The 19,157-nt window shown below is 51.6% G+C and overlaps 1 protein-coding gene across 3 annotated transcripts in view; it reads left to right on the top strand.

The window, feature by feature from the left end:
• Window positions 1–19,157, top strand: part of SGSM2 (small G protein signaling modulator 2) — a 37,544-nt gene that overhangs the window by 1,809 nt on the left and 16,578 nt on the right. For all 3 annotated transcript variants that reach the window (XM_059046847.2, XM_059046846.2, XM_067020991.1), the window contains exons 2-7: window positions 3,542–3,617; window positions 17,376–17,538; window positions 17,817–17,978; window positions 18,239–18,306; window positions 18,404–18,549; window positions 18,871–19,005. In XM_059046847.2, coding sequence (XP_058902830.1) covers window positions 3,542–3,617; window positions 17,376–17,538; window positions 17,817–17,978; window positions 18,239–18,306; window positions 18,404–18,549; window positions 18,871–19,005 — 750 coding nt within the window. The remainder of the gene's footprint in view (window positions 1–3,541; window positions 3,618–17,375; window positions 17,539–17,816; window positions 17,979–18,238; window positions 18,307–18,403; window positions 18,550–18,870; window positions 19,006–19,157) is intronic.

The raw sequence follows: 19,157 nt of genomic DNA, 5'->3' as shown, positions 1-19,157 counted from the left end.
TAGGCCAGGAGTACATCAAATTAGCATTTAAGCCCCAACTCTGGTCTCCCCAAGGAAAAAAGAAATCTCAAATCTCAGTAATTATTCTCAGGAAACAAATAGTCTAGTGACAGAGACTTACATGAACAGTATAAACAAGAACAAAAATGTAGCCATACCCAAACTATGAGCAGATGTGCTAGGATTGTTGGTGTGTTCCAAATTTGGGGTTAGTCAGGGATGATGGGAAAGATTTGGGGGAAGGCAGTATTTAGAAGGCTGTCTGTACTACTCCCAGAATGATTCTTAAACAAATGTGAGGAATGTCCAGAATATGCCACAGCTATGTGTACTACCTGCCAGAGGTTGACCCGCTCTGAACTCTTAGTTCCCTTCCCCCTTTAGCGCTTGATTTCAAGAGAAATATAATCCTTTCTTGTCCTACAAGTAGGGACAGTGGGGGTAATTGTAGGCAAGTCTGGCCTTTCATTAAGGACTTGTAGTATAATTCTTTTTTTGGGGGGGGGGGGCGCTGTGCTGCACAGCTTGTGGGATCTTAGTTCCCCGGTCAGGGATGGAACCTGGGCCCCAGCAGTGAAAGCGCCGAGTCCTAACCATTGGACCACCAGGGAATTCCCAGGGTATCTATAGGTCCTCCTAATCCAAAAATCTGCCCCAACAGCCTGTCTCAGATGCCTGCAGGTCTTTGAGCTGTGACATTATGCTCTGTTTAATGCAAACACCTTGGGAAGTAATCTAGGAAGCTTTTAATAGTTTAGAGTGCAGACTCTATATACAATAGCCAGGACATGGAAGCAACCTAAGTGTCCACTGACAGATGAATGGATAAAGAAGATGTGGCACATACATACAATGGAATATTACTCAGCCATAAAAAGAAACGAAATTGAGTTATTTGTAGTGAGATGGATGGATCTAGAGTCTGTCATACAGAGTGAAGTAAGTCAGAAAGAGAAAAACAAATACTGTATGCTAACACATATATATGGAATCTTAAAAAAAAAATGGTTCTGAAGAACCTAGGGGCAGGACAGGAATAAAGATGGACACGTAGAGAATGGACTTGAGGACACGGGGAGGGGGAAGGGCAAGCTGGGACGAAGTGAGAGAGTGGCATGGACATATATACACGACCAAATGTAAAATAGATAGCTGGTGGGAAGCAGCTGCATAGCACAAAGAGATCAGCTTGGTGCTTTATGACCACCTAGAGGGGTGGGAGGGAGACGCAAGAGGGAGGACATGTGGGGATATATTTATATGTATAGCTGATTCACTTTGGTATAAAGCAAAAACTAACACCACTGTAAAGCAATTATACTCCAATAAAGATGTTAAAAAAAAGAGTGCAGGGGCTTCCCTGGTGGCGCAGTGGTTGGGAGTCTGCCTGCCGATGCAGGAGACACGGGTTCGTGCCCCGGTCCGGGAAGATCCCACATGCCGCGGAGCGGCTGGGCCCGTGAGCCATGGCCGCTGAGCCTGCGCGTCCGGAGCCTGTGCTCCGCAATGGGAGAGGCCACAACAGTGAGAGGCCCGCGTACCAAAAAAAAAAAAAAAAATAGAGTGCTGGATCGATCTGATCCGCCTTTACCTAAGCGCTAACCATGAGCACTTTGCAGGGAGGAGACTCCGGGTCCTTCCTCCCTCCTCTCCAGACTTTAGAAGCTCTGCCACCCTCCAAACCAAAGTGAGGGCCTGGGGAGCAAGGGCAGCATCTGGACACAGGACACTGTCCAAAGAATGGCAAAGACTAGCTCTCCCAGAGCTTACTTTAGCTGTAAGATTTAATGTTGGGATTGAGGTAATCCATCCCTCTAATCTTCAGTGTTAGTATTTGTCTCCTGGCAGGTTCCCCCAAGGCATCAAAAGTGCATGGTTTAAGTGTTGGGAGCAACCAGAACCTCATATACTCCTGCCAGGAGTGTAAATTGGTACAACCACTTTGGAGAGCAACTTGGCAAAATCTAATAATATAGAATATACTCATCAGAAATTCCTTGCCTAAAAATATAAATCCAAAGAAATGAGCCTGGGCATTTTGTGTTCACACAAAGGCATGTCTAGAATGTTCACAGCAGCCCTACCCATAATAGCCCCAAACTGGAAGCTACCTGAATGCCAGTCAATTGTGAGTTGTTCACACAATGGAGAATGAACAATGCACATCCATCCATATACAACATGAACACATCTCACCGTCACACCAAGGAGCAAAAGAAACCCAGTCACAAAAACTACACAGTGAGCCATTCCATCTATAAAAAGTACAAAACCCCACAAAAGCGCTCTATGATGTTAGAAGTCAGGATAGTGGGTATCTTTGAGGGAAATAGTGACTAGAAGGAAACGTGGTAGAGTCTGCGGGTACTTTAGGGTGCTGGTCACGTTTTGTTTCTTTTTTTTTTTTTTTTTTTTTTTTGCGGTACGCGGGCCTCTCACTGTTGTGGCCTCTCCCGTTGCGGAGCACAGGCTCCGGACGCGCAGGCTCAGCGGCCATGGCTCACGGGCTTAGTTGCTCCGCGGCGTGTGGGATCTTCCCGGACCAGGGCACGAACCCGTGTCCCCTGCATCGGCAGGCGGATTCTCAACCACTGCGCCACCAGGGAAGCCCACGTTTTGTTTCTTGATCTGATGCTGGTTTCATAGGTGCATTCAATTTGTGAAAATTCAAGCTGTGTAATTATTATTATTATTATTTATATATATATTTTTTTGCGGTACGCGGGCCTCTCACTGTTGTGGCCTCTCCCATTGCGGAGCACAGGCTCCGGATGCGCAGGCTCAGCGGCCATGGCTCACGGGCCCAGCCGCTCCGCGGCACGTGGGATCTTCCCGGACCGGGGCACGAACCCGTGTCCCCTGCATCAGCAGGCGGACTCTTAACCACTGCGCCACCAGGGAAGCCCCAAGCTGTGTAATTATGATGTATACCCTTTTCTATTTGTACATAATTTTAAAGGTTTTTTTTTTTTTAAGTGCTTTTAAAGAAGGCTGTGACCGCTTACCTTACCATTCAGAAGCTTTTATATCCAGGTAGGAACCCAAACATAGGGCTTTACCTAGACAGAAAGAAGACTGGGCTTGTGAGCATGTGGGGAGGGTCCCTGAGGCCTAGATGGACGTACCCCTACCCTCAGAGAAGGGAGGAAAGGAGGGTCAGGTTGTTTATCTGGAGCCTGTACTGAAACAGTTTGTCCCTAAAGGACAGTGTGTCTGCCCACAGGCCCTTCTGCAGCTAAGTACAGATGAGTAAATAGCATCCCACCCCTGTTCTCTATCAGCAGGGCACTTCCTCCTGCGTTGGAATATCTGCACTGATTGATTGGTGGGTTTATAGCATCTTTTTTCCTGGTTGCCTTTCCAAGATGTTGGTGCTATCTGTACTGAAGAAGCTTTACTTCCCCACCCCTCCCTTTCTTATCTTCTACTCTGCAGGTGTCTGAACCCAGACCAGGGGGGCAGAGCCAAGCCATTTACTTGCTCACAAGCCTTTGGTCAATCAATTAATCAATCAGTAACGATGCTGCCCATTTATTCACAGGTGAAGCAAATCATGGAGGAGGCTGTCACCCGGAAGTTTGTGCATGAAGATAGCAGCCACATCCTTACTCTATGTGGTGAGTGAGTGACTGGGGGATAATGGGAGAGGGGTTTAAAAACTGAGGACACTACCTCGGGGCCGGGGAGAGATGGGCCCTCAGGTTTAGTAGTTCTCAAATCTGGCTGCAAGTCAGAATCAACTCAGAAGCTTATGAAATCTCCTTGGGTCCCATCCCAGACCTACTGAATCAGGATCTCCAGGGCCCAAGAATCGACTATATATGTCTAGTTCCCAAGGACAGCAGTGCTCAAATTTTAGCATGCATCAGAGTCACCTGTAGGACTTGTTAAAACAGATTCCTGGGTCCCAACCCTGGAGTTTCTGATTCTAGTCTGTCAGGGGCCGTCCCAGGAATTTGCATTTCTGACAAGTTCACAGATGCTGCTGATACTGCTGGTGCAGAGACCACACTTTAAGGGCCATTGTCCTAGGGAGTTGGGTTTGGGAACCGCTGCTCTGGTTATCTTTACATTAACTTTGGGGAAGGGTCTGTGCTTTTGGATGCTTTCTGTGCCACATCTATTTTCTAATTAATCCCACCTGCATTGCTCCAGCATCCCACCTATCCAAGCACTCGACTGAATGCAAAACAACATGAGTATAAAGGAGGGATAGCCAAGCCTTCCCACCTTAAAAAGGAGAAAGTCTGTAATAAACCAACGCTTCTGCCTCAGCGTGAACACTTTTGCTTTTGTAGGAGCAAACCTGTCCCTACACACAACTGAATCTTCTTGGATTTCCAGGAATTTGACCTTCCGTTTGCCATCTTTTTTTTTTTTAATTTATTTTTGGCTGTGCCAGGTCTTAGTTGCGGCATGCAGTATCTTTCGTTGCAGCGCGCGGGCTTCTCTCTACTTGTGGCGTGCGGGTTTTCTCTTCTCTAGGTGTGGTGCGCAGGCTCCAGGACGCGTGGGCTCTGTAGTGGTGGCACGCAGGCTCTAGTTGAGGCGCATGAGCTCAGTAGTTGTGGCACGCGGGCTTAGTTGCTCCGCGGCATTCGGGATCTCAGTTCCCCGACCAGGGATCGAACCCACACCCCCTGCTTTGGAAGGCGGATTCTTTACCACTGGACCACCAGGGAAGCCCCCCATTTGCCACCTTTATGTTGTTTTCCTTGGCCTCTGAGATTGGTGTTCATTGAAGGGACGTTGTGCATTTCTGAGGTGAAGGAATGAAAGGAGGAGATACGGGAAGGAACACTTTTGACAGTAGCATGGTGAGGCCGATAGAGCTGCCCCTCCCATCCGTCCAGCAGCAAACACTGAAGGTCCTCCAGATTCCAGATACTCTTCTCCAGGTAAGGAAACAGCAGTGGCAAGATGGACAGCGTCTCTGCCCCAGAGGATTACATTCTGTGGGCGGAGAGACAGAAAACAAACGTACACGTGAATATGTCCAGCAGTAACAAGTGTGGCAACGGCTACGAAAAAAAAAAATAAAGCAGAGAAATGTGGGAGGGCGACTGGGGAGAGGCAGCCTGTGAGCAGAGCCCGAGTGACAGACTGAGGGTTCAGACAAATCCTGGTGCTCTGCTTACTTCTCAAGTTGTACTGGACAAGTTTCTTAACTTCTGTCACCCACAGTTTGCTTTGCTAAAAACAAGGTAGTGATTCCCAACTCAAGGAATTTTTGTGGGTAGTGAGATGATACATGTGAAGGTTCCTAGCATTGTAAGAGATGAGAAAAATGTCTGGGTTTCCTCCTCTTTTGGATGTTAAGCCTGAAACTAGGTTTGCAGGATTTGAGGTCCTACTATGTCCCTTTCGGGTAAGTTTCCCTGGTTCTTTGAGATGATATAACGATTCTCAGGTTTGCAGGAGCAATCTGATCCTACGTTTTCTCGGGCAGAAGCCCTGCTGGGGAAAAAGCACGCTAGTCTTGCAATAGGTGACTTTGACGCGTATTAGAACCCTACTCCCTTCCACCTGTGCCGTTTCCCTGACGTCAGCCGCTGTCTGTCATTGTCACCAGAAGGGCTCTACTGGTGGCCCAATTAGTCATGGCATGGTGCTAGGCTTCGTCCAGAGCACGCACAGCAAACACAGAAAACAGAATAAAATAGCACAAACAGCTTGTGTGTGGGCGCCACATGTGGGCGGCCGTAGGTAAATGGGGGAAGAGAGGCAGGGGAAAAAGCTGTTGGCGTCCCACCGTCAGGTCCATTAGGGTGAGAAGAAACCGTCAGCTCTCCTCTGATGAGTCCAGGGGCCCCCAGGAAGCAGTAGGGCTTTCATTTTTGCCTCTTGCCTTGAAGCCCATGGCTCTTTCCAGCAGGCAGGGGTATCCCCTTCAAAAGGAATGATCCTTCTACTTTCAGCCAGTTTCAGTCATGGAAGTAGAACAAGGGTCTATGAAATAGACCCAGGTCTCCAGGCGTTCTCAGATCAGCCCCAAAGCAAGAGGAGCCCTGTTCTGCTGGATTTCGGGAGGTGCCTTAGGTCAGAGTGCAAACTTAAATGCCCACAGGGTCGAACGAGAAAAGTCCGGGTGTGGGACGGCAGGCAGTGGTGGGGACTGGGGTGAACTGGGTAGCACTTGCCGTGTTTGAAGGGGTTAGCCACCACTCAGCTTCTGAAGGAATGCTGGCCCTGGCTTGCTATGGCCCTTGTTTTATTTTAAGAGAAGACAGAAGTCTGGGTTTTTACATGAAATGTCCCGATTTTTAAATGCTGATAACTAATTTCCATTAAAAAAAAATTGTGTGGGCTAAACAAAAGGCATCTGCAAGCCTCTGCCAGTTTGCTGCCTCTGCCTTGGGCTTAGTGCACAGTCACGGAAGGGAATGCTAGCAGGAGGGGCTCCCAATAGTATAAAGCGACGTTAAGCCGGGGCATCCGAGACCCACGGGAAAAGGAATCTTTATACTTTGTTGAAAATGGTGTTCGGTGATGAGGGGGATCTCAGTTTGGGCTCCAAATAAGGTTGGTTTAAAGCAGTGATTATCGGGACTTCCCTGGCAGTCCAGTGGTTAGGGCTCCGCACTTCCACTGGGAGGGGCACAGGTTTGATCTCTGGTACGGTAACTAAGATCGCGCGTGCCACCCAGTGTGGCCAAAAAAAGAAGAAAAAATAAATTTAAAAAAAGCAGTGATTATCAACCGTTTTTCCTGCCTGCCTCACACAGTGGAATCATAATCAGGGATTCCTAGGGGGAGGCAGAGAGAATAGACACGTTCTGATGGAAAACTCCACTCTTCTGGCTTTGGGGAGATTCTGAAATGCCAGGCTCCTTCACCCCCTGGAAAAATGTTCAGAAGTGCATTTTTAGTCTGAAGTGGGTCCGGTCTTACCGTGGGTCTTGCAGTTGTCCCAGCCACATCCAGAATTCAGCTTTGCTCTCGGGGAAGTGGGAGTGCAGAGAAAGTGCTGAGAGAAAGGGAGCAGAGTGAAAGCTGTGGCGGCCGGATTAACCGTGAGAGCTTTGTGGAGGGCTGGGCTCCCGGGCCCCTCTGCCCTGCCTTGGGGGGGCATCGCAGAGGATGGCTAGGGGGTAACTGAAGAGGGCAGGGCCTGAGCAAGATGAGCTTCCCTGAGCTTCCTTAGAATACAGACATTTGAACCGGAAACAGAACCTTCCTGGAGAGCCTTAGAAATGGAACTGAACAATCCCTGGGTCGAGACCTGGCCCTGGGCAAAGCCAGGAAAGTTCCTGTTCCTCAAGGGGAGGAGTGAGACTCCCAGGACGGATGAGAAACGTGCGTTTGTTGTGTTTGCTGTGCTTGTTCCTAAACCTGTCTGTCTAGAAAGCCTGTCAGGCCCCAGCAGGTAGGAACCTTGTGAGGAGGCCTTGCTGGCAAACCCAGTTGGCAGGGAGGGGTTCTATGTGTGCTGTTCTCCTACCACAGAGCAAGGCTGCATTGCTGCTCTGAGGCACCCCCTGCCAGCCCCCAGGACCTGTGTGACTGTACCGGTGCACTGGAGAATAGGCCCAAACCCCACTGCTGGGAGAAGGTTCTTGGATATCTCGTCTTCATCTTAAAAAGTCATGTCAAGTTTGCATTTTGCTCCTTAATATGGTCTCTGAAACTTTGTGCTGCTGAATGAAATTAATGCTTCCTGTTTTTCTGTGGCTTCCTGAAACATGCCCCCGCCCCGCCACCAGTAGGCTGATTATCTCCTGCCACCCCAGCCCACAGAGGGCAAGGTGCTTTTAACTTCTGCTTGTGGGCAACTCAAGGTCAGGGTTAAACAGCAGATAGGACTAAGTTTCACCTTTGAATTCTGCATTTGTAATAGCAATAGGACTGCTCATAGAGTGCCCAGTTACTCTTCCCATCAAGGAGCCTGGGGTAGTTTAGGCCTTAACCGAAGGGCACTGCCCTGCCCTCCCCGGGGAGCATCTGCCTCCACAGTGTCTCTGTTTGCTCCATTCCAATTGCGCCAGCGTTGAGGTTGGATTTTAACCACAGGTGGGTAGAAGGGCTTTAGGAGGCCCACAGAGAGGTTCCTGGGCTGGCAGAACAGGTTCTGATACTTGTAAACATCTCCTTCCTCTGGCCACAGGCACTGGGGGCAGGACCCAAACCAGCCCTGCCCCTGAGTTCTTAGGTACCCCACCCTCCCCGAGCTGATCCGTCCACCTGAGGGTTGCTCCAGGCTGAGGATGAGCTGTAATGGGAGACGGGGGTGGAGTCTGTGGCGCTGGGAACAACACCAGGGCTTTATTAACCCGCTCCCTGTTGCTAAGCAGCTTTCATTAGCCGGGGAGTTCAGCCGCAGCCAGCTCCTCCGGGGAATGGCAAGGAGATGCTAATGAGCTGGGAGGGAAGCAGGTGTGACGGGAGGGTGCGTCCCACCTGGGGATACTGCAGCCGGAGGTATTTCAGCACATCCTGAGATTCAGGCACCAGGCAGTTTTTACTCTGTCTCTCTTCAGTGAAAGGGATTCCTTCTCTCTTCTTCCTGCCCACACTGAATGAACAGCTCATTCTCAGCATATCTGGCTTCCACTTTCCATGTGGTAATGATCCAGTAGGAAGAAAGGCCCTCTGGGAGACTGGCTCCCCTCGCCCTGTCTTGGGGCATGGCTGAGGGCACGTGGTGACGGTCTGTAGCTGAGACTTTGGAGTCCAGCGGACCTGACCTGGGTTCACAGACTGACCATGTCACCGAGAGTGTGACCATGGCCACTTATTCAGCAACTCTGAACCTATGGAATAAGGTTGATGTGAGGATTAAAAGAATGATGCGGGGAAAGCACACAGCATGGAGCCAGGTATACAGTAGGTGCTCAGTAAATGTCGTCATTACTACCACCAGTGACATTCTGCTTTGTTCTTGAAAGTGATCTTTTGGGTTTCCCTGGTGGTGCAGTGGTTGAGAGTCTGCCTGCCGATGCAGGGGACACGGGTTCGTGCCCCGGTCCGGGAAGATCCCACGTGCCGCGGAGCGGCTGGGCCCGTGAGCCGTGGCCGCTGAGCCTGCGCGTCCCGAGCCTGTGCTCCGCAATGGGAGAGGCCGCAACAGTGAGAGGCCCGCGTACCCGCCCCCCCCCCCCCCAAAAAAAAAGAAAGTGATCTTTTAACCTTCCCCACAAAGCCTCCTAGAACCTTCTCCAGGATTCCATTTAGGAATCCATGTTTCTGGGAGTTTCGAGCATCTGGACAATCAGAAAAAATTGAACTCTGGGAACACAATCAAGGGATTTGAAAATATTAAGAAAGTACTATTGATTTTTTTATGTGCAGTACAGGTATTAGGTACATGTTTTTAAAAGAGTCATCTTTTAGATATACACACTAAAATATTTATGGACAAAAATATTTGATATATTTTAGATATACACACTAAAATATTTATGGATAAAAATATATGATATATGAAATTTGCTTCAAAATAATCTAGGGATAAGGGGGAAAGTGGTTGGAGGTGGTATAACTAAAACAAGATTGGTCCTTGATCATTGCTTATGTTGTATGCTGGGCACTCGGGGGTTCATTATATCATTCTCTTTACTTTTGTATATGATTGGAATTTTCCATAGTGAAATGTTTGTTTTAAAAAGGAGGAAGAGGAGGAGGAGAGGATGGGTGGAGGAAGAGATAGAGATAGCAAGTATATGCAGCTTTTTTTATAGGATATATTTTTATTTCAAAAAGTATGTATTGAATGCATCCTTAAACCTTAATCAGGATTCTGGACACGTAAGCCTGCAGAACAGACAAATAAGTATGGAAATCTGCCCCACCTTCTGGGTGTTAGAACTGGATGTTGGATACTGGAGGGTGGGGTCTGAAGTCACGTAAATATAGAATTTTTTTTTTTTTTTTTTTTTTTTTAAGGCCGTGCCACGCGGCATGCGGGATCTTATTCCCCCACTAGGGGTCGAACCCATGCCCCCTGCAGTGGAAGCGTGGAGTCTTAACCACTGGACCGCCACGCCAGGGAAGTCCTAGGATACTTTATAGGAGTAGATCAGCATTAAATGCTAGGCACTGAATTTTCATAATTTAATTTGTCTTGTAGACTGTTGTGTTTAAGCCAACACATAGAGATAGTCCCATCCCCGGGCTGGCCCAGCCTCTGTCCCCAAGTCCATGTACAGCCATCTGTTAGTGGTGGAGGCATCACAGCCTAGAACCTGTGCCCAGGGGCAGTGGGGAGAACAGGGAAGGGGAGCAGATGTTGCCGAAGGGTCCTCCCTGATCCTGGACCCCCAGCTGAAGTCAGGGAGGACCTGCTGTTGCTGAGGCTGCTGCCTTCCCTTCCCATCCTTGGTCTTTTAAACCAACGACAGGGTCCGGGTGGGGGACCTGGGTAGTTCTAGGGAGCGAACACAGAAGAGATGGATGCAAACCCGCCCCTTCACCGGCCCACACCAGACCAGTCATCACCTGGCTGCCAGACGGTAGGATGGCCAGTCATGGTGAAATCCAAAAAGAGGAGGAAGAGTAGAAACCCAGGACACTGGGCCCCCACCATGAGGGAGCTTCTACAAGGAAGGCCAAAGTCCGGAGTCCTCAGTGCTGACCATAACCTCTGAGGCGAGCTGTGAAGGCTGGTTTTGTAAGAAGAAAGCACATTTGCAGCTCTCCTCTCCCAACAGAAAAGCTCTATGTGATCCCTCTCCCGATAAGTCACTGCCCATGGGAAATCCTTGACCTTGATGGAGCCACAGCCGTGCCTGTCTAGAGGGGGGTGGGGAGAGCTCTGGTGACCACAGCACACGTCCTCCCTCCCCTCCCTGTCCTGCCTTCTCGGGCTGCCAAGGGGGCCCTCTATGGAGACAGGCCCGAGGAAGGACACCAAGAGTCTTTCCCTTGAGATCAAGACCTAGCCCTTCTTCAGGGAGGCAGCTCCAGCTGACCTGTCACAACAGTTACCACACCTCGCTGCGTGGCACATACACAACTTTCTTGAGAAAGTTTATGTGCAGGGAAGCAGCTAAGTGGTTTAACGCCTAAACGGGGATGTAGGGCCAAGGGAGGTGGTGGTGTGTGTTTTTTTTTCCACTGGAGAAATTACAGAACAGTTATGTACAAATGGAAAGTATCTAATAGGAAAAAATTAAAGGTACAGGAGAGAGAAGGGACATTGGCTGGAGTGATATCCTTGAGAGGTGAAAGGGGCTGAAATCCAGTGCACAGGTGGGAGGCGTGGCCTTCGAGGGGAGCATAGCCAGAGCATCTGTAGGTACCAGAGGGAGGGCAGGGGGCGGGCACAGCACAGGAAGGAAAGGCACTGATGCTCACCCATCACCTTCCGTGTTCTGGGCGCTACGAATAGCCTTGTGCACCTCTGCACGGGCTGTTGCCTTCAGTCTCTCAGCACCCTTCGAGGTGGGACCTGTTCCTTTCCCTCCCTGCAGTTGAAGCTCAGAGAGACTTAGAGGTCTGCACAAAGTCAAAAAGCTAGTAAGGAAAGGAACCAGGGTTTGAACCCACATCTGTCTGACTCTAGAGCCTGTGTTGCCCAGGGATGGGTCCCCGTGTGAGGCCTACCCAGGAGTGGAACCTGGAGGTGTAGGACACTGAGGAGGAGTTGGAGGCATAGCTTGGGTCACCAAACGGTGGACTCATGATGTCCAGAGATACTCTGGGAGACAGCGGGTCTCTTGTCAAGCTGGGTGAGGCTGGCACTGGCCTGGTTCCCTGGCAAGTCAGTGTGAGCACTGCACGTGCAGACTCTGCCCTGCATCCCCAGCAGGGCAAGGAAGATGGGTATGTATGGTATGAACTTCATTTCTCTCACTTGCTTGGTTCCAGAATATCAGGGCAGTGCTTTCTCCTCCCAGTGAAAGTCTGGGTGGGAGAGTTGCTTTCTTGTTTTAGGGCTTTGCACAAGGCTGAGTGCCACCCCCCTCAAAGCTGAAGCAAACTGCCAGCATCACCAGTGCAGGCAGAAGGAAAAATGTACCCTTGTTACCATAGAAATGCTTCTTCGGCATGGAGGCAGCCGTCATAAATCCCTGGTGGAAAGAGCTGGCCGGGGAAGTGGGGAGGGGAGAGAGGTAGGACGCCTGGCCTCGCCTCTTTGCTCCCCTCACTTCATCCGCTACAAGTGAAATGTTGACTCCCTCCATGGGCAGTTGAGGAAGTTCCTACTTAAAAAAAGGCCTCCCATCCTACCCATTCCTTTATCTCCAGGGAGGCTGCTCCTCTCCTGGAAATCTTGGTCTCACCATCCAAGGCTTTTAAAAATTCTGCTCTGAGTAATGTCCCCCCAAACTCCAGGACCAAAACAAGCCACCTGTGGCTAGCTGCTCCACCCAGCACTTTCCTCACCTGGAAACTGAACTCACCTGTTGCACAAGATGGCAGCTGGCAGAGGTGGGGAGCAGGGGACACCGGACATACGTGCTCCTCCCATTATCAACCCCTCCTGGCTCAGAGCCTTGGGCCCAGCCTTCATGTCAGGCTGTGCTAACTCCGGATGCTGTGTCCCCGCTACCTCAGCCAACTGACCTAGTTCTCTGAAGGCCATTCGGTGGGTCCCCCTGTTACCAGGCTGGGCTTGTCCAGGCCCTCGGCTGCTGCACACAGTTTAAATGTGGATATGCGTGTGAGAGCCGGGGGTGGTTTCTGAGGCCCCCTGGGCTGACTGAGGACCCGTCTCAACCACTGCCGCATTTCCTGGCAGCCATGGCTTTAGTCCATTCTCATGGGCTCCTGAGACACCTAAGCTTGTCCCAGCCCACTGAATTGTTTCTCAGGTCCCTACGCAGCTCAGATCACCAGTGGCTACCCTAAGCAGAGCCCAGATCATCCCGTGGGAGGGGGAACCAAGCTCATCTACAGACCCTGTTTGCTGAGGGAGCTGGGGATGGGGTGGGTGCCCATGGACAGACCCAGCCTTTCTGAGTTGCATGACTTTCAATTCACCTCCAGGTTGGAGAGAATCTCTAGCATCCTTTCGTGATGGAATTATTGTTATCATTTTGAATCGGTAACCTGGCTCCAATATCAAAACTATACAGAAGGTACACAGTGAAAAGTCTCACTCCTAAAAAAAAAAAAAAAAGTCTCACTCCTTTCCCTGCCCCCATTCACCCACTTCCCCTCCACCTACCAGTTTCCACACCAGAATACTACCACTCTTCCTTCTTATGCATCCTTCCAGAGTTTTTTGTCCTGATTTTTAAAAAAATTCTATTCTTTGTTTACCCCCCACCCTTTTTGTAATCAAAAGGTATCACGCAGTCAAACTGCTCTGCATCTTGCTTTTGGAGACCTTTCTGTTATTAGTTCCTGGAGATCATTCTCATTCTTTTTTCAGAGTGGCATAATATTATACTGTATGAATGTGCTGTATTTACTTAATCTGTCCTCTATTGATGGACAAGGGGATAATTTCCAGTCTTCTGCTGTTATAACTAAGTAAACTTGATTCTATCTGTAAGCTAGATTCTCACAAGAGGGGTTACTAGGTCAGAGGTTATTTGCAATGTTAATAGATAGTGCCACATTGCCACCGTAGGGGGTCTTACCAATCAGCCCACCCTCCAGCAAGGTCTGAGAACATTCAGTAACTTCCCAAGTCCCTTCCCTCTCTATCTACTGATGTCTCCTCTGTTCTAAATTGGACTCCTTGGAACGGTTAAATCAGTAAGTAAGGAGTTTGTGGGAGGGGCCCTGTAAGATTCCATTAGCACTCGTGGTCTCCAATCCATGTAGCATTTGTTGAGCCCCATATCTTAATAGACTTTAGGGGCATGTCATAGACTGGTGAGGGAGAGTCCCAGGGCTTGTCTGGGCTGTAGTTCACTGCTTTTCCTTGGGAAGATGGTGCCAGACCTTGTCAGGGTGGGACGTCCACAGCAAGGTGCTAAAGTTAAAGCTATTTCCACTCCTGCCGACTCCGAGTTGCAGTTCCCTGAGCCTTGCTGTCAGGTGGATAGGATGACAGAGTAGAAGGGGTACCCTGGGCTCATCCGGTACCACAGCTCCAAAGGCCACTGGAAAAGTGGGGAGTGAGAGGATCATGCTTGTTGAGTCATGTCTGTTTCTCTGTTTCAATTCATTCACCCAAACCTTCCCATCCCAACCAGTGACCAAAAACAGTGTTGGTTTTTATCAATTAGTACATGTTTTTCTTATGTGAAGTGATCTGAATGATGTCAGGACTGTCTCTCCCCTCTTCTGGGGGGGCTCCCGAAACCTTCCCGTCACGGCTGGGGACCAGGGCCCACCCAGACAGCTCAGTTAGAAGGGGGATGATTTCGGCCGCCTTGGTGCTTTGGCTGTGATGGGCGTCTCCTCCAGGGGCCCCGGTGTGACCTTCTCTCTGGAGAAGGGTGCTTGTTGGTCTGTGAGAGGGCCTCCTGGGGAGCACAGACAGCTGGAGAGTTGGGCATTATTGCTGATCGCCCTACAGCTGCAGTTCTGAGTGTGGTGTTCTCTGTATGTGGGGAGAGGCCAGGGGCATCTTTGTACTTGCATGTCTGTAAGTGTCCGTCGGTGGAAGTGTCTGTGCTTCCGCTCAACCCAAAAGTCTTAGAGCAGGGTTTTAAAACCTTCTGGGGTCAGATACCCCTTTCAGAAACTAAAAGCCAAGGATCCTTTATCCAGAATAAAAACACTCACCTAAGCGTGCAGAAGCAGACCAGTGATTCTGTGTGCAGTTTTAGGGGGTCTCGAAGATCCAGAAGCCTATCAACAAACCCTCTTAGGAGAGTAATTCTCAATTTTGTATTATCAGTGTTATATTATTATTTTGCCTGCACACTGCACACAGTAACGTGCTCCTTCCCTGTGGGGGACAGCCCTGTGGGAGTGGGGAAGGACTAGTATAGCTTGAACAACTACCGGCCGAGGAGCCCGTAGAACCAGCTTAGGAATACCTGGCATAGAGGGTCGTTCGTTTACTTTGCTCGGAACATAGAGAGTTGAGAGAGATTTTTCCCTCTGCAGACGTTGCCTGGCCCCTTGCCCGGGTTTCACAGAAGGAACTTAGGGGCCATGGGGTGAGTGGGGGCACTGGGTGTGGTGTTTGGGCTTCTCTCAGTATTCCCTGCTTGTAGTAGTTGCCGAGGAATGCCTCCGCCCACCCCGGCGAACCCTGAGGCCTGTGCTCACGCTCTGCCTGGCTACACGCGGGCAGTTGCCTGGGGAAGGTAGGAAAGCTAATGACTCATTATCCCGGCAATTAGTCACGTCACCAAGGCACATGATTCCCCGCAGGACTGGTGCCACCTGCTGCCGCTCCGGCCTTGTTCAGTGCTGCTTTTCTCCCACTCCGATCGGGGAGCGCCACCCCAGGAAACAGTCACCCCCTTCTTCCAGCTGCGGACTTGTAGCTGCAGCGGCCCCAGGACCAAGAGACTATGACAAAAAGGTCACTCACCTATGTACCCCAGGGCCACACAGGACCTCCAGGAACCAAGGGGACAGCCATGGAGGGGAATATGTGGACACTTAAGCAAAGATTCCCCCCACATGTCCCATACACACGATACCTGTGGATACATCTGTTTGTGTATGCATGTGCTCATCGATATATGAACATGCCATGAAGGAAAGGCTGCAACTTGTGAAATAAAGTCCTCCGAGGCCTGAGCTCCCAGGACAGGGAGAGGGTCCTGTCTTGTTTCCCCTTCCCTGGGATGCTCTCAATGAACTAGCCAACTTCCACATTGGCCCCAGGGACTCTCTCTAACTTCTTGACCTCAGTACAAGAGAGAGCCAAACAAAACTCTCTTATAGGACATCAGTGACTGTCTGTCAGTAACAATGAAGGCAGAAAACAGGCGAGAGCCTCTGCTTTCAGTGATTATTTCCTAAGTCCAGGTTTCATATTCTTTTTTTGGGGGGGGTGCTGCACTGTGTGGCATGTGGGATCTTAGTTCCCCGATCAACGATCGAACCCATGCCCCCGGCAGTGGAAGCACAGAATCTTAACCACTGGACCATCAGGGAAGTCCCCAGGTTTCATATTCTAACAACACTAGTCACAGTAAGCTTGATAGGGCCTCAGTTCCCCTGTTCCTAAGAGGATGACACCTCCACCCACCTCTGGGGCAGCCTGTGATTCTCTCTAGTGTGTCCTCGCCTCTCTGCCAGGGAGAGGACTTGCAAAAACCCAGCCCTTACAGGTTAGCCATAGGACAGGATCTCGACAAAAAGAGGTTAGGAGTCAGGAACCGACTTGCATCGAGGGCCTCCGGCATGAGGGGTTTACGTACTTCATCTCGTGTAACAATTCAGTCCTAAGAAGTCTCCCCCATTTCACAGATGATAAAACTGAGGCTCAGAGCATTAAATCACTTACCTGTGTTTTCCAGAAGTAGCGCGCGGCACCATGCTTCAGACCCTGTTCTGACTCTCCACCTCCAGCACAATCCCTGTAAAGAGAGTACCTGCGAAGTGAGGAGAGACCACCTCCCACCTGTGGGCCCCCACCCCCCAACACACCTGGAGGAGGTGAAAGGGGCTGGGCCCCTTTCACTGGGCCAGTGTTTGGGGCCCCGTGTCTACGCCCAGCTCTGCCACTATGTGACTTCGAATCAGCTCTCTTCCCCTTTCTGGGCCTTTCCTTCCCCGGCTGTAAAGCAATCAGTTTGTCCTCAATAATGGCCAAGCTCCTCCTTCCCCCACACCTACATACTAATTTTTTTAGAATCTGTATGTGCCCAGGGCAGCTCCCCGCCAAGACCTTCTTTCCTTCCTATGGGGTCTGTCTGCTGAAAGCAGAATCCAGACAGAGAGAGTAGGCCTAGCCCCTAAAAACATGAATGAACGAAGGGAAGCCCTCCCTGCATGGGAAGTAGAAATCCCTCACTGTCGGCTTCAGGGCTCATCAATAATTCAGGGCTGCTGTCAGGTCCGATCTCTGCAGTGGCTTCATCAATATTTCAGCTCCTTCTCCAGAGCCTCGTTCCTTAGCAACCGCATCATCTCTGCTCTACAGGAGGGCTGCCAGGCTGTGTGCTCCCTACATCCCCTGTCCTGTAGGTGCTGTCCGTGCTTGCCCTCGTGGGCAGGGGGTGGAGCCACCCATGCCAACTGGCACTGGCAGCTTTGTCCTCAGAGCCTCAGGGCGATGCTGCATATAGGAGGCACATACATACCAGATGAGAGAGAGGGACAGGGACGGTGTGGCACAGCAAAGCCCCCGCAGGTCCACCCTGGGCAGGAGCCGGGAGGGGCCCGCGGGAGCATTTTGGAGAGAGGTCAGGGTATGTCTCCGTGGGCTGTCTTAAGCCCGAACCTCACCCCCTAGTCTTAGCAGAGCCAGGGCCTGCCCTCGCCTCTCTGCTCTCCATAGGTGTGGGAGAGGGGAGTGTTTCTCTCTCTCCCGCTCTCGCCCAGGCTCAGCCGCTGCTCCCTTTGTGGCCCAGGTGCGGTGGAGGCTTGCCTCCTGCATCAGCTGAGGCGCCGTGCCGCCGGCTTCCTGCGCAGTGACAAGATGGCAGCCCTGTTCACCAAGGTGGGGAAGACGTGCCCAGTGGCTGGGGAGGTTTGCCACAAGGTGCAGGAGCTGCAGCAGCAAGTAGAGGGCAGGTAAGCCCTGAACCAGCCCCTCCCATGCCTCCCTTCTGCGCTTTCCATTTGCTGTTTCTTGCAGGGCCTCACCTCTTGGATGACGGACCAGCCTAAGGGTGGGTGGGGGGGGTGGCCCTTTCAGGCACAAGGTCCTGTCCACCACCTCCAACCCCCCATCCCAGTCAGTCCTCTGGGTTCTTGTCTTGCAGCTGCAAACTCCATTCCCAGTGCCACCAGTCTGCGATGAGGCTTACCCCCGAGCCCCCACACTCCTGAAGCCCGCCCCCTCTTTGCAGGAAACCCTTGGCGGGCAACCAGGAGACCCAGCAGAGACAGGGCTCTGCCAGTGGGAAGGCCCCAGCCCTCAGCCTGCAGGCCTTGAAACACATATGGGTACGCACAGCGCTCATCGAGAAAGTTCTGGACAGGGTCTTGCAGTACCTGGTGGAGAACTGCAGGTGATGCCCCTCCCTGAGCCCACCCGTCCCTGTGCTTGAGTGCCCACCACAGTCTGTAGGCACGTGCCATCCCCCCGTAGCATCCCGAAAGCAGAGACCACACCAGACACCCCACAAAGCTCAGTCCTTGTGGACTCATTTCTTCTTGGTAACTGACATGACTTTGATCCTTGTGGGGATGTATCTCCTTGGTGAGCTTGATGGCCCTGGAATGAGTCCTGGAGCCCCAGTGGTCATCCTGTCTGTCTCTCCCCTGGCAGCAAGTACTACGAGAAGGAGGCGTTACTGGCAGACCCTGTGTTTGGCCCCATCTTGGCCTCTCTTCTAGGTAAGCCTAGTAGCAGACAGGCCTGCGCTGGGCCAGTGGGGGCTCCAGGGCAAGTGCTGAGGGGGCACCCCCGAGCTGGCTGTCCCTGTCTCCACAGTGGGACCCTGTGCCTTGGAGTACACCAAGCTCAAGACAGCTGATCACTACTGGACCGACCCCTCGGCTGATGAGCTGGTCCAGAGGCACCGTATCCGGGGTCCCCCAAATCGCCAGGACTCCCCTGCGAAGCGCCCAGCCTTAGGAGTAGGTGTCACTCTCCCCACCCTGTGCTCACCCGGGATATGCTCCTGGGCCTTTGGGGAGGAACAGCTGGGCTGTGTGCTAATGGCAGGTATAGGCTGGGCTTTGGAGATGCCCGGGGTAGTGGCCACCCCAGGAGAGCCTTTTCCCCACCCTGGCGCTCACATAAATGCCAGGAGCACAGAGCTGGTCCCTGGCTGAGAGCAAACTGGGGGACAGGGAGGACCCTTGGGGTCGGCCAGAGAGGGTCTGCATGGACGCCTAGGGCTGACCCCCACGGCTGACTTCCTGGGGCTGGGGGCAGAGCCGTGACTTTGTGCGCAGATCCGGAAGCGGCACTCAAGTGGCAGCGGGTCGGAGGACAGGCTGGCCGCCTGCGCCCGTGAGTACGTGGAGTCCCTGCACCAGAACTCGAGGACACGGCTGCTCTACGGCAAAAACAACGTGCTGGTGCAGCCGGTAGGAGAGCCTAAAGCCCGGCCCTCCTCTCCCTTTTCCAAAGGCACCAAGACCTGCAGCTGCATTCATCCCTTTTCCCAGGGGCTTGACTAGAGAGAAGGGGGAGAAGGGCCCCACCCCCTGCTTCACCGTTTCATAGCCTCATGCCCAGC

Source organism: Kogia breviceps, chromosome 19 (genome assembly GCF_026419965.1).
Source record: "Kogia breviceps isolate mKogBre1 chromosome 19, mKogBre1 haplotype 1, whole genome shotgun sequence".
NCBI classification, from domain to species: domain Eukaryota; kingdom Metazoa; phylum Chordata; class Mammalia; order Artiodactyla; family Physeteridae; genus Kogia; species Kogia breviceps.
Note: the sequence above shows the minus strand (reverse complement) of the source record. Positions and strands in the feature narration are given on the sequence as shown.